General features: G+C 40.0%; 1 protein-coding gene across 2 annotated transcripts in view; it reads left to right on the top strand.

Moving 5' to 3' along the window:
- Positions 1-14,293, top strand: part of ddx31 (DEAD (Asp-Glu-Ala-Asp) box polypeptide 31) — a 120,724-nt gene that overhangs the window by 35,099 nt on the left and 71,332 nt on the right. Inside the window, exons 14-16 of one of the 2 annotated variants that reach the window (XM_080211965.1) lie at positions 289-348; positions 6,150-6,200; positions 13,014-13,153. In XM_080211965.1, coding sequence (XP_080068091.1) covers positions 289-348; positions 6,150-6,200; positions 13,014-13,153 — 251 coding nt within the window. Of the gene's footprint in view, positions 1-288; positions 349-6,149; positions 6,201-6,488; positions 6,593-13,013; positions 13,154-14,293 lie in introns of those variants that run through there. The other variant, XM_080211966.1, reaches the window with a different exon arrangement.

The raw sequence follows: 14,293 nt of genomic DNA, 5'->3' as shown, positions 1-14,293 counted from the left end.
TTTTCATGCATGTTAAAAATGCGTATCTTTTCATTTTTACCCTAAGTAATTGGATAGAAGTGCTCACGACCTTATTGAAATGGGCATGTAATTCATACTGTGTCACAACTTGCCACGTGATTTGATTTGTGACAATGATTTCATTTCAATGATTCATTTGTACTATTTTAGTGAGAAAGCTACATTAAGCCTGAAGCTTCTGTTCCTGTTGGAACTGAATGATGGTGGGGAGTATAGGAATGTGGTGTACACTCTGATAGTGGAACTAGCATCTGCTTTATCTTGCAGGCACGGAAGCAAGTTTTTCTGGAGTTTTCACAGTCAAAAATGGGTGTCCTTCTCTGCACAGTAAGTACAAAACAATAAGATATCCTTCAATTAGAACCAGGCCATTCAGCAAGGAAACTAAGAAACATTTCTAAAGTCTGGGATTTTTTTTTCCCCATGAAAAGAAGTGGATTCTAGATTAATAGTAATTTAAAATCCCAGATTTCTAGATTTTTCTTTGTTAGTCGAGGCTATTAAGGCCAAGATGAGTAAGTGGAGTTTGGATATAAATTGACCATGATCTCGTTGAATGCTGAAACAGGCTCAGAGATGGGCCAAGTGGCCTAATTCTCCTCCTATGTCTTATGTGGGGCAAGGGTAGTGGCTGAATGGTTTCCCTCTCTCTTTATTGATTTTGATTTGATTTATTATTGTCACATGTATTAGCATACAATGAAAAGTATTGTTTCTTGCACGCTATACAGACAAAACATACCATTCATAGAGAAGAAAGCGAGAGAGTGCAGAATGTAGTGTTACAGTCATAGCTAGGGTGTAGAGAAAGATCATCTTAACGCGAGGTAGGTCCATTCAAACGTCTGATGGCAACAAGGAAGAAGCTGTTCTTGAGTCGGTTGGTACATGACCTCAGACTTCTGTATCTTTTTCCCGACCGAGGAAGGTGGAAGAGGGAATGTCCGGGGTGTGCGGGGTCCTTAATTACGCAGGCTGCTTCGCAGAAGCAGCGGGATGTGTAGACAGAGTCAATGAAACCAATATTTCTAAAAGATAGAAAACTTTTATTATTTCTTATTCCTTTTGGCTAGGAAAGTGAAAATCATTCTTTTACTGGACTGCACAAAACAACTCCTTTTAACTTTTAATGGATCTGCATGGGTTTTCTCTGAATATTTTCCCAGCTGCCTCTCCTTTCTGTCTTTCAGTTTTGCTCTTGTTTCTATTTTTCCCTTCCTTGTACGCTACTCTTCTATTTTCTGCTCATTTGTTTTTTTTTCCCGTTTTCGCCTCCTCTGCATTTCTGCCCTCCGAGACAAATTTTGTTCTCTGGATGCATTTTCTGTATGGCATCATTAACCATTGGAGCTCCAGAAGATTAATTACAGCTTTTAGAATAGCAAGTGTTAACCTTTGCTTACATCATTAAGAAAAATGCTCGTAACGGATTGAATGGTGCACACAGAAAAAGAAACTGTCTATAATCTAGCACTAAAGTTGGCAATCGAAGACCATAAGGGTGTTCAAGTGAGGTTAAGTTGGCCACAGCTGGATAAATTGGCCGGGACAGCTTCACAAGGATAGAAAAGGAGAAATCTGTGAATGTGAAATAAAAATGCTGGAAATGCATCAATCCATCAGCGTCCAGAAAGAGAAAAAGCAGGGTCGTATTTCCAGGTGTAGATCCTTCATCATAACTTTCTTTAGATCTGAAATGGACCAGTTAAAAATTGTGCTGCTTCACAATAGAAATGTAGAAGATAGGAATAGGAGGAGGCCATTTGGCTGCTCCACCATTCATTACGATCATGGCTGATCATCCAACTCAATAGCCTAATCCTGCTTTTTCCCCATACCCCTAGATCCCATTTGCCCCCAAGTGCTATATCCACCCACCTCTTGAATGCGTTCAATATTTTGGTGTCTTCCTGTGATAATGTATTTAACTTGCCAGAAGCCAGATTTATTTTCAGGAATGATGATGAAGCTTGTTTCGACAAAAGTCAACCGAACTTTCATTTCGTGCAAATTCAGCTAGTAATTTGGGCTGTAGAATTGTGCTTGGGGTTTGGAATTGTTAGTGGTAAATGACCACTTAAAGGTTTCAGAACAATCTAAGTATGCATTTATAATCATGCATTCAGTCATTGCTGTAATTAGTGGGTGATCAGTTAGAGCAAAACTTGATGATAATTTTCAATATTTACTTTATCCAAGACTTAAATATTAAAAAAACTAAGCAACAGAGATTAAGAACTGATTAAATGTAGTGCAGTTACTAAATAGCACAGTAGTGGTGGGTGCACTCAAAAGTTACGGTGCCACTATTTTCCACGATCTGCTCACTTATTTCCTCTAGTAGTGTTCTATGCTAAAACCCTTTTTTTTCCCTGGGATTTTTATCATGCCGGCATCAGCACAGAAAGTCAGGAAGGAATTGCTACCTTCGTCGCTTGGACAGTGAGCTGGCAGAGTGGATCACCTACCCTTTGTAGAACTCTCCCAGTTTACTACCCAAGTGGTGAAAGTAGTAATTACCACCATAGCGTTGATGCTTCACTGTCACTTTTCATTGTTCTGAATTGATGCTATTTGTCAGAAATCCTGAGGCCTGTTTTCTCATGGGCGATAATTTTTCTGGATGTGATGTAGTAAAAGCAGATGGCCTGACTGCTGGTTTTTATAGAATTAAAATCTCCCAAAACACTCTGCACAATCACATTTTTATATGTGCAGCTCATTCAAAAGTTTGGGAGAATGTAATAAATAAAGGAGCTGCAATTCTTTAAAATCCAGTTGTTAAAAAATGCATAGAATATGGTAATCTTGTGTACTGAAAAATAGTTTTAGACCTTATTTTAAGATAAGGATGTAAAACCCCTTTTCCTCACCATTCTTCATTACCACCTCCCACACTCTCTCTGGTATCACCAGGCTATTTGCCACCTGCAGCCAAGTGTTCCCAGACTTGTTCCCAAGCCTACACAAACTGTGCTCTTCATCTGCTTGCTAGAAGACACATGACGGCAACCTGGTGACTTCCCCTTATGGGAAGTTTGCAGGTCTTTGCATAGCATCTCCCAACGCAGCATGGCTGTGTCAAAAACTCCATGGAATACTGGGGTTTTATTTGTAGGTCTCAGCACTGCACTGTCATGCTTTGCAAATTTAAGACTACCTGTGTGCTACCTTCATTCTCTTCTGTTCTTCCTTTCTGCTTATTTTGAGCTAAGTGTATTCATAAAATAAAGAGACAGGTGTGTCCTGTCCACTTAGAGCTAAAATTGACCAAGCCAATGCTGTTGGGTATTAATCTGAGCCTTGTGTTGGATTGTTTTGGCTCTCCTTGCTGCTGCACAGACTGCAGAAGGTGGCATTCTGCACTCCAAAGGTGGCAGATGCTGATCTCTAAACGTGTGAATCTTGACTATTTCCACCCACCGAAAAAGTGTAAATTACAGCTATCGGGAGTAATTAGCGCTGATAAACCCTTCCGAGCTCATTCTGTTTGTAATGACGCACTCCTGAACTGCTCTTTCAAGGCAAGCTGTCACCAAAGAAACAGGACTGAGCAAAGAGCTCTGGGTTTTACTGTGTAGGCTTTGACTTTGCTTTTCATGCTTGATTTGATTGGAATATTTCAAGTTTCAGTACAAAGCTTTTTTTTAATGGTGTGTAATTTTTCAGGTGCCTAGTAAAAAGATTTTAGATCTTTAAGTGCATGAAAATGTATAACATAAAAGAGAGGTATGCAGTGCTGTCCCTCCTGCATAATATTCTATGATACTATATCATGCCTGTTAATATTCCATGTCAAATGCATGACTACGAAGGTATGTTTTAGAAGATTTTCAAACTTGCATAAATGTGCACAACTTTTACTAACTTGCTTTTTGTGTAGGTAATGAGCGTTTCATATATAGTTGTAGATTTTAAAATTGGTATTAGACAAATTACAAGATGATATCTTTCAAATTTTAATGATGTATGGCTACAAATATATTGGTTTAACCTGATTAATAGAAAAGCATTAAAATTCCCTGTTTAAAATAGACATATGTACACACACGTATGCTGTTAAGTGCTGTGAAAGTGTTGACTTTTGCCCTTGAGCCACAAGAGTGTTGACATGCTTGAACTAGAAATCCGACTGCTTATGTTTTACAACCTGAAGCTTAAGAAAGGTTACCTTTTTTTACAAAAAATTGTATTGTTTTAGCTCCTTGAAATTAGATATTAAACCTGGGAACTGTATTTTGTAATAGTGTGCCATGGCATGTCAGAGTGTGGGTGCATGCCTACAGTTCCCCATGTGGTGAGTTCTGAGCTGGGCCATAGCAGCAAGGACTAATAAATTATAACCAGTGAATAACATTGTGACCAGAACAGATGACCCAAATAAACTTTCAGCGTGAGCTTAATCCAGCTTGGTGCATGTCACCTCGATTAACCCCTGACAGCACTCAGTATTAGTTCCTGCCAGACTGTCCCTTTCTATCCAACACAGCAATCAGTAAATTATACAAAATTTAAAAATGCTGAAAATCCTCTTGTGAATAGCCATACAGTCTGCTGCCTAAGCCAGTTTCTTCAATCCTCTCTTTTTTTGACAATATCACACGTCCACACTGAGAAACTCATCAACACACTGGTCTTTTATAATAGTCCAGCTCACACCCAGGTCACTTTGTGGTTTCTTGTGTTTTTCCACAATTTCAAATGCACACTGCCTGCTTCCTCCATCCCACTGACCCCTTTGCCTTTACTTTTGTTTGGCAGTGTATGGATGGATCATTGCTTAATGCTGCATTCTGAGCCATCCTTCAGTTTTCCCTTTATTTTTCTTTAGGACAAAGCAGTATAGTTCATCAAAGTCCATTATTTATTTACAAAATCAAATGCTTATTTAAACCTATTGATGGATGACCATGTCAGAAATTAGCACCAGAGAAAACCCCTCCTGATCTAATTTTGTAATCCTTTTCTTGATGATGGTGTTACAGTGAGAACAAGATGAATGTAGACATTTCCCATCTCTCCCGTATATGTGTCTCTCCCCACCATTACCAGCAGCTTTCTCCATGACCTTGACCCCATAGACCATCATTACCACTTGGACTTCATTCACATTAGACTCTGACCTAGTCACCAAGCAGAATTGTTAGAATAATGTCACAAAGTTGATTTTCTTTTTAGGCTATGCTAATGATCAGAGTCCACAAAAAACAGATATAAAATTAATCAAATAGTTCATTGTGGTGGAAAGGACTTTTCTCTCCTTTTTCTGAGAAGCATTTAGTTTTTGGTCCCACGTGTCATTTTGATGTTTAAGCAGCCCTTCCTGTATCTGCTCTGTAAAGTTCAAATGTACTGGAGCCTGTAGCAGTTAAATGTGCAAGAGCTGATTGAAAATTACAAATAACATTTAATGATACCTTAATTGTTTGGTTAAGCCTCTGTGCAGATTCCCCATTTTTGTAATTTTTTGATGGAAGTTTTCCCAGCTTGACGTTAAAAAGCTTCAGTTCATTTTGGATTAATTCCTGGAAATGCAGTGTTGATTTGCTTCAGTCAAGCCTGTTCACATTAAAATGTTACACACATTTTTAATTACATATAATATTGTCTCTGTAATTGTTCATTTGGACCCTGTTCTTTTTGGTAATGGTACAGTTTTAGAAAAGGTCATTCGTATGAATAGTGTGCACCTTGGACTGAAGAACTAACTTAAGATGCCAATTTCCTCTGGTTTCAAGCAGTTGTTGGCGCTTCTGACAGCTTTAACTCCCTCTTATCCCTTCACTGATAGCATGGTACAATCTGTCGCCCGGACGACGGGGGCCACTACCCTGCTGCTGACTTTCTGCAAAAGGCAATAATGACTTTTGGCAGGATGTTGGGATGACAGTGGCAAAATGGTGGCCCCTCCTAGTGAATCGTTAGGTTCCCTATCTCCATTAGCTTGCTCGCTTTGCAAGCTTCTGCACCAAATAAATGAGTCATTTGAATCCAACTGACAAGCTGGCACCGATTGCCCTGCGGTCCATCTGTACTTTCAGGCATCATGTAGCCCACCAAGTGGCATGCTGGGGTCTTGTCTCAGCACCATGTAATCTTCTATTCTGTCTGTCTTTTTCCTCTGAAAGGACGTAGCAGCACGTGGGCTGGACCTGCCAGAAGTCACGTGGATTGTTCAGGTAAGAGTCAGTTCTTAAGCAGTGAACAGCCTTCCGTCTTAAAGTACATGAAATGATTTGTAAATATGAATACATGTGTTTCAAACGAGGCTTAATTTACTCTTTTTTTAAAATCAATTTCTATATTGGTCATTTATTTGCTTGTTTTTATGTTTCTAAGATAATGACCATGTGGTATTTTAATTTTTAAAGTAACATCACTGACATTTTGTGGGGTTTTTTTGGTTGTAAAGGGGTATTCCCTAAACAAAATCTGCCAAGTTTGCTGAAGTTTCTTCTCTGTTCCAGCTGACTGGTTCCAAATTTTGAAGAAATTATTTGGGATAAGGTGAAGGGCAGGAGGATTTTCTGGCCTTTGTACTTAACCATTTCACTGTCCATTCAAAGACCTTTGCCTGTGGAGCTTTGCAAACAACATCAGCTTGACTCAGTTAACATCATTTTATTGTGAGTGCAAGTTCTCAGTCAAAGACTTCAGCTTTTCAATCTGTCCTGATGACCTAGAGCAATATTGAAGGTGTGCTGCATTGTCATTAGTGGTGTCCTTTGGATGTTATGCTGAGCCCCCTCTATTTGCTCTAAGTGGGAGTTAGGGGAAGTTAGAGAAAGCCTGATCTCTGCTTCATTATTCCTGTAGCTGAAATGGGCAACATTTTCAAATGTTAAGCCTGAACCCACATCATATTCAGAAACTAAAAGATACAATTGCTGATCATAAAAGAAGACAAGGTGGTTTGATAACAATAGTCCAGATACTCTGATGACAGAATTGGGGAAACTTTTAGGCCTCAGCATTTATCGGGCAGGCAGTGGGGGGAGCTGCTGTAGCGAGATGAGTAGATTTTTCAGTTAGGAAACCCGGAAGTGTAGGTTTCTCAAGCAGAAATTAACTGCAGGGCATGTTTCCAAGAGGTTTCTAGCCCAAAGCCAGAAAGATTGAAAGGCTGCCTATTGGATGGAAAAGCAATTTGTGAGTGATGTCTGGTCAGGCTAGGATGAGGGCGGTTGGACGTGGTGGTGGTGCTGGGGGAAGGTAGAATCTCAATGGGGTGAGGGCAGCCATGTTTGAGAATTTTACAATTCTTCCATCTGCCTGAAACCTACTTGTTCTTGGGGGTTAAAATTCCTTCCAAACAATCTATAATTCAAAGTAACATTAGTGAGTATTTAACCATGCATAGGGTTAATCAATGATTGTCACATGGATTTTTAAATGGAAGTGGCCTTTGATCAGGCTAATAGTTTTATTAAAGATGTAATCGATGAGATAGGAAAAATGAATGCATTCGATGTGGGATAGGTGGATTTTAAAAATGCGAGGTGGGGGGTGTGTTCTCCTGTTTTCAGGGAACATGATCAGCAGCAGGAGTAGGACATCCTGAGAGGAGTCCCAAAACATGGAAATGTGGCTTACGCAGATGAGATATCCCTTTTTGAATATATTTAACTGTAATCATCAGGCCTTTGCGTCTGATAGCTCCCCCAACTAAGATTGTCCATTCATGTTGGTGTGAGGGCACATTCACATGAATCACAATAGATCCCCTGCTGTGCACTTGGTGGGCAGAATCCGCCAGAGTGGGTGGATGTTGCACGTGGGGAGGTGGGGGTTCAGGAGTGGGGATTCTATCTTTAAATGTTTGTATCAGGGCGCACTTTAAAAAGGGCGCACCAATCCTTTGGAACATAACTTGCAATAGAGCCTGCTCCGCCAGCTGGATATCATGGGACCTGTCCCTTGGAATTCTTTTTCCCTAAGTCCCTAACAAAACGGCAGAGGAACTTGCTTTTGGAGCTGGCGTTTTCCACGCTGTTCTTCCTGCCTGCTGTCATATTCTACAAAAAACATGGCTGGTTATAAAAATTCAGGTGTATGAGGAAAAAATATAGCAGTGTGGATGAAATTCTTTCTGGGCAGGAAACCGAGTGTTTGAATTTGGATGTTGCTAGGAGGGGAAATAGGTTAGAAGTTGTGTAATCCAGGAGTCGCTTGGATCCATTTTTGTTCTACGAAACGTAAGCTTTGGCAAAAAAAAAGTTGGGATTTGGGCAAATACTGTAAAACTCTGAGAATGTTTGGAAAATACTTAAAGTATCCAGGTTTGTAGAATGGGCAGACTGGTGGCAGATATGCTTTAAGGTGGAGAAGTGTGAACTAGTTCAACTTGGAAAGAAAAAATTTCCAGGATATGAAGGGCATGAATAAACAGAGAAACTTCGAGGGGCTCAGGAGCATATTATGCTGCAGATGCTTGTAGAGAAAACTATAAAATCAAGAATAAAAGAGATCATAATAAATTTGCTAAAGTACTCTTTTAGACCAAAGTTTTAAGTATTTTTTGGTTATCTTGTCTTAAAACAGAAAATAAAGTCACTGAGTAGAGTGCAAGTTCAACAGAATGAGGAAAACCAAAAGATCGTGAGGGAAGGCTTGAGATTCTGGGACAATTTCTACCTAAGCAGGAAAAGATAAGATTGAAAGACCTGAGTGGAAAGATAGAAGTTAGGAGGAATTTCTTTGTGTGTGGGATTATTGGAAAATGGAATGATTTGCTGCCAAGAGCTTTTGATGTACAGAGTACTTCTGTGTGGTAAGAGAAAAATAGATAACTGTTTGAAGTAGGAGAGAACGTAGGACCATGGGATTAGTTTCGGTTCCTCCAGCAAAAAGATGCCCTGATGGACAGGATGGAATGGCCTATGCTGTAAGCTCCTGTGCTTTGGAACATCAGTGGTGAACAACTGTTGTGCTGACTTGCAGGAAGTTTAAGTTTGTATGAGTTGACTGAAGTTAAATACAACAAAAGTTTTGAATTTGGAGCTGATCTAATTTGTCTGCTGTCTTTATAAACAAAGTAATAGTAATATTTGACTGCATCCGCTGTGGTAGTACCTTTTCAAATTAGGTGTTAAACTGAAGGCTGTGCTTTCCCAATGAGCTCTGTGGTGGGGATTCTATAACACTAAATGTCATAGTGGGAGCGGTAATGAACTCCAGAACTGTATTTCCCAGGAAACCCAGTACCTTCCCTACCATCTAAGTGAGATTGTATCATATTGTACATGCTGGTTAAATATTTCCCAGGAACTGAACAGTGAAATTGGGCTGTAATTGCAATCCAGGGGACTGACTAGAATACTCCTTGCAGGGTACCCTGTGGGTGGAGGAATAGGAAGTTTACACACTCAGGATCTCTGTCCGCTGAAGGTGACCTTTAGGGAGTAATTATTTGCTTTCACAAATAAGCAGTTATAACTACAACAGCTTGACAACTTGGCCAAGATGTCGAAACCTGTCCGAGGTGTAAGATGCGTGGGCTATTTTGGGTCTGTTTCACTGGCTTCAGCCGCAGTTTAACTGTGACATCGCTGTCTCCTGTTTCCATGGAGATGAATGGCAACCCTGCAACCTTGGCATGTGTGTACATGTTTTTTTTTTCCCCCTTCAATGACAAACATTTTTATTCAATAGTCGTATTCGCAACCTTGCAAAATTGAGGGATACGTTTTTGACTTCACGTTGAAATCCTTCTGTATCTTTCTTAGTCAAAACTGTATTGCACCTGCAGCCCAAAAGTGGAATTTAATTAAAGCTGTGACCTGGGACCAATGTTCCATCTAACTTTTTTCTCCTGTTGTGTGCAGTGTGTCTATTGAATCATAGAACCCCTACAGTTCAGGAGAGACCATTTGGCCCATCAAGTCTGCACCAACTCTCTGACAAAATATCTTACCCAGACTCTCCTCCCCAACCTTTCTCCGTAACCCCACACATTTCCCCGTGGCTAATCCATCTAACTTGCACATCTTGGGACGTTAAGGGGTAATTTAGCATGGTCAATCCATCTGACCTGCACATCTTCAGACTGTGGGAGGAAACTGGAGCACCCGGAAGAAACCCAAATAAACACGGGGGTAATGTGCAAACTCCACACATACACCCAAGGCTGGGATTGAACCTGGGTCCCTGGAGCTGTGAGGCAACAGTGCTCACCACTGTGCCACCATGCTGCCCTTCAGTTGCATGGTACATTCCAGATACATTGAGCTGTGTGGTATTCCAGATGGTTGCACAGCCGTGCATCTGCACGGTGTCCATACTATTCAGTTGCTTTCTCAGTTCGACATATGTGTGTTATTTTTAAGAATGTGTTGTGCTTCAGTGGAAGAAATTGATTATTGTTTTTGATTCACAGAAATCCTACCTGAGCCAAAATGGCCAAACTGTTTATTGTTGAATTTCAAAATTTTTTACGCTACAAAAGATAGTGAGGCACCTGCGATATGTTTGTTGTTCTATGAATATGCAAATAGGTCATCTTAGCCTCATTAAAGATAGTTAATTTAACCAGAATAGCAATGGACCATTTTCAGCTCCCACTCGCTCACTTCACTTGCACAGAAGCTTTAATGATAGTGAGAAGCCCTTGGATGGTTTAGTATATCCTCCAAGCTTCACAGTTAGAACCAGTGATGTAGGTCATGAATGAAATTTGCTTCTTAGAGTTTCTTAAAAGCAAACTTTATTTCATTTATTTTGAATACAGATCATTCTGACATTCTTTTGATCCTTTTGTGAAGTTGCTGAGGTTCTTGGTATAATCAGTTGTAACACTTGTCAATTCAGATTACAGGGAGAGAACCACTGCCTGCATTAATGTCACTTGTGAGAGATGATGAGGACATGGGTATTGGACTCCCCTGTGCTACACAGGCTACCTTCAAACAGTGTGTACATTTAATGCAACCTTGAAATACAGTGCTGATGTTTCAGTAACCTTGGTTGAAAACCAGGCCCACTAGGGCTTGGTATTATACAACTACAGGAGGGGAATCTGGCATCTTGCACCTCTATCCAGCTGACCCCTCATTAACCTCACCATTGTTGCACCTTCATCAACAGTGCTTAAAGCCACAGTATCTCATTATTCTTCAACTTCATAGTGATTTCCTATAGTCTAGTATCTGCTTCCTGTTGCGATAATAATTGCTGCTCAGGTGGGTGTTGGTTTTCAGCTTATCTGGTTAACCAGTGGATTGCTCTTTAACTAAAGGAATCAGATGGACATTGAGTGTCTAAGCATAGTTACGTACCTGACTATGATATTGTAATTACTTGCACCATTTGAAATATGGGTATGCTGTATATGTATGTTAAAAATTGGGCACAAACTTAAAAAAATGCAGGATTTGGGAATAAGAACCGAGGAATGAGATGAATTGGACAATTATTTCAAAGAAATAGCTCAGGCATGTTGCACTGAATGGCCTCCCCCAAAACTGTATCAATGTGCAGATCATAGAACAGATTAAATAAATAAATTGTTCATTCTGTGCATTTCAAAACCTACCAGATCTCTCTCCACTAATTTGCCACATGCTGTTGGTTTCTTCATGTAATAGGGTTCACATTTTACTTTCAGTGGGATAACTAACTTTGGGTCTCCTTTTTTCCTATTTGGGGATTTGTTGCATCGGTTGAAATTTTCAAAACTGGGCAGAATGGATTTTTGTTAGGTAAGCTTATTGATGATTGATAGATAAATGGATTTGCAGTGCAGGTCAACCAGAATTTACCAGAGGGGTAACAAATTTAAAACACAGTTGAAGAGAATCTACTTCTCCTAAAGGATAATGAAACTGTGGATTCCACCGCTCCAAAGTGCGATGGATGCTGGGACAGTGGAGTAAATTTAAGGAGGAGTTAGACAGATTTTTAATTGGTTATGGGGAGAAGGCAGGAAAATGGGGATGAGGAGCGTATCAGCCATGATTGAATGGTGAAGCAGATTTGATGGGCGAATGACCTAATTCTGCTCTTATATCTTATGAATGGAAGAACAAACTTGAGTAATTGAATGGCCTATCCTTAATTGGTGAAAAAGCACAAGATTATTTGCTCTTATTTCTCCAGAACGGTGCTTTCAAAATATATAGTGCTTTGTAATTAAAACAAGTTTTTTTTTCTATCCTTGAGCCATTGCACAGGTACACACAAATACTGCTCTACAGACATTAATTAACTTTTTGTTCCAGCAGGTGTGTGAATTTATTGGACACTTGAGGAGGATTGTAATTGGCGCTTAGTTTTTCCATTTCTGTAGAGTTACATTTTAAAAGTCATTGGGGGATTGTAACTACCTGCAGGAACCTGCTGGTTTCAGTTAGATTCCCACTTGTGGAAGAATGAGACCACTGCTGCCTCATTGACATGGCAGCAGCCAATTCAACCCATTACTAATTAAAAATCTGTCTAACTCCTCCTTAAATTTACTCCACTATCCCAACATCCATCACACTTCGGAGCAGTGGATTCCACAGTTTCACAACAATTTAGGAGCAGTAGATTCTCTTCAACTGTGTTTTAAATTTGTTACCCCTCTGGTAAATTCTGGTTGATCTGCACTTCAAGTCCATTTATCTATCGATCCTCAGTAAGCTTACCTAACAAAAATCCATTCTGCCCAGTTTTGAAAATTTCAACTGATGCAGTAAATCCCCAGATGGGAAAAAAGGACTTACAAAGTTAGTTATACCACTGAAAGTAAAAGGTGAACCCTATTACATGAAGAAACCAACAGCATGTGGCAAATTAGTGGAGAGAGAATCTGGTAGGTTTTGAAACACAATGATCGATTTACCTATTTCGTCTGTTCTATGATCTTCAAATTGATACAGAATGGGTAAGAAGCAGCTGCAGGCCCTTTGGAAATTTGTCCCATTATTTAGAAAAGGAGAGAGCTTTAACCTCACTTAGCCTTGGTTTGGGGAGTCGAATAAAGATTAAAAACCATTTTTTCCTCTCTTTTTCAGTATAATGCTCCAACCTCGCCTGCAGAATATGTTCACAGAGTGGGAAGGACAGCCCGGATTGGGTCCTGTGGAAATAGCCTCCTTTTCCTCACTCCCTCTGAAGCAGAATATGCAAATATCCTTGTGTCTCACTATATCAGGTCAGTCATATCAAACAGGAAAAAACATTTGTTTTCTGAAGTTCTGGTACTGTTTTATTCAACATTTTAATTAGTTGAAGCTATTTTGTTGGGGAGAATTCCTTTTCTGGTACAGTTGCTTGTTGACCTGTCAGCAGTAGGGTCACCAGCCCTCCAGGATTGGGATTTCAGGAATTCAAGATCAATCTCCAAGACACTACTCTGTACAACCCTAGAGAAAAATCAGAGGGGCATCAAAAAAGAGGGTTTTTTAAAAATTTTCTTTGAATATTTCTCTTTATCAAATGTAAAAATATTGAAAATGGACAGGGGAGAAAAGGTTGTTGGAATGAAGGTCAAGCATCATCCATTTAGATAATGAGTCTTTTTGCTTTGCAGTTGGTATAGGAATGCAGTGCGTCATAATTTTGATTATTATCCCGTATTAGCGTACAGCAAAAAGTGTCGTTTCTTGTGTGCTTCAGAGACAAAGCGTACCATTCATAGGGAAGGAAAAGAGTGCAGAATGTAGTGTTACAGTCATAGCAAGGGTGTAGAGAAAATTCAACTTAGTGCAAGATAGACCCGTTCAAAAGCCTAATAGCAGCAGGGAAGAAGCTGCCCTTTTGTATCTTTTTTCCCCCGACAGAAGATGGAAGATGTCCAGGGTGTGTGGGGTCCTTAGTTATGCTGGGTACTTTTTTGAGGCACTGGGAAGTGTAGCCTTCCCAATTTGAGTCAATGGATGGGAGGTTGGCTTGCATGATGAATCGGGCTCCATTCACGACCTTTTGTAGTTTTTTGCGGTCTTAGGCAGAACAGGAGTCATACCAAGCTGTGATACAACCAGAAAGAGTGCTTTATGGTGCATCTGTAAAAGTTGGTGAGAGTCATACCTAGTATGCCAAATTTCCTTAGTCTCCTGAGAAAGTAGAGGCGTTGGTGGTCTTAACTATAGTGTCAGTATAGGGTGCCAGGACAGATTGTTGGTCATCTGGGCACCTAAAAACTTGAAGCTCTCGACCATTTCTACTTCATTCCCATTAATGTATTCGGGGACAAGTTTGTTCCACTACGCTTACTGAAGTCTATGACTAAGGTCAAACATGTTGGCCATGAATGACTGGGGCATGGGGGTAAGTCTTGTAATGAAACCTCCAG

The sequence above is a fragment of the Carcharhinus amblyrhynchos genome, chromosome 25, assembly GCF_965287045.1.
Source record: "Carcharhinus amblyrhynchos chromosome 25, sCarAmb.v2.hapA, whole genome shotgun sequence".
NCBI classification, from domain to species: Eukaryota; Metazoa; Chordata; class Chondrichthyes; order Carcharhiniformes; family Carcharhinidae; genus Carcharhinus; species Carcharhinus amblyrhynchos.
Note: the sequence above shows the minus strand (reverse complement) of the source record. Positions and strands in the feature narration are given on the sequence as shown.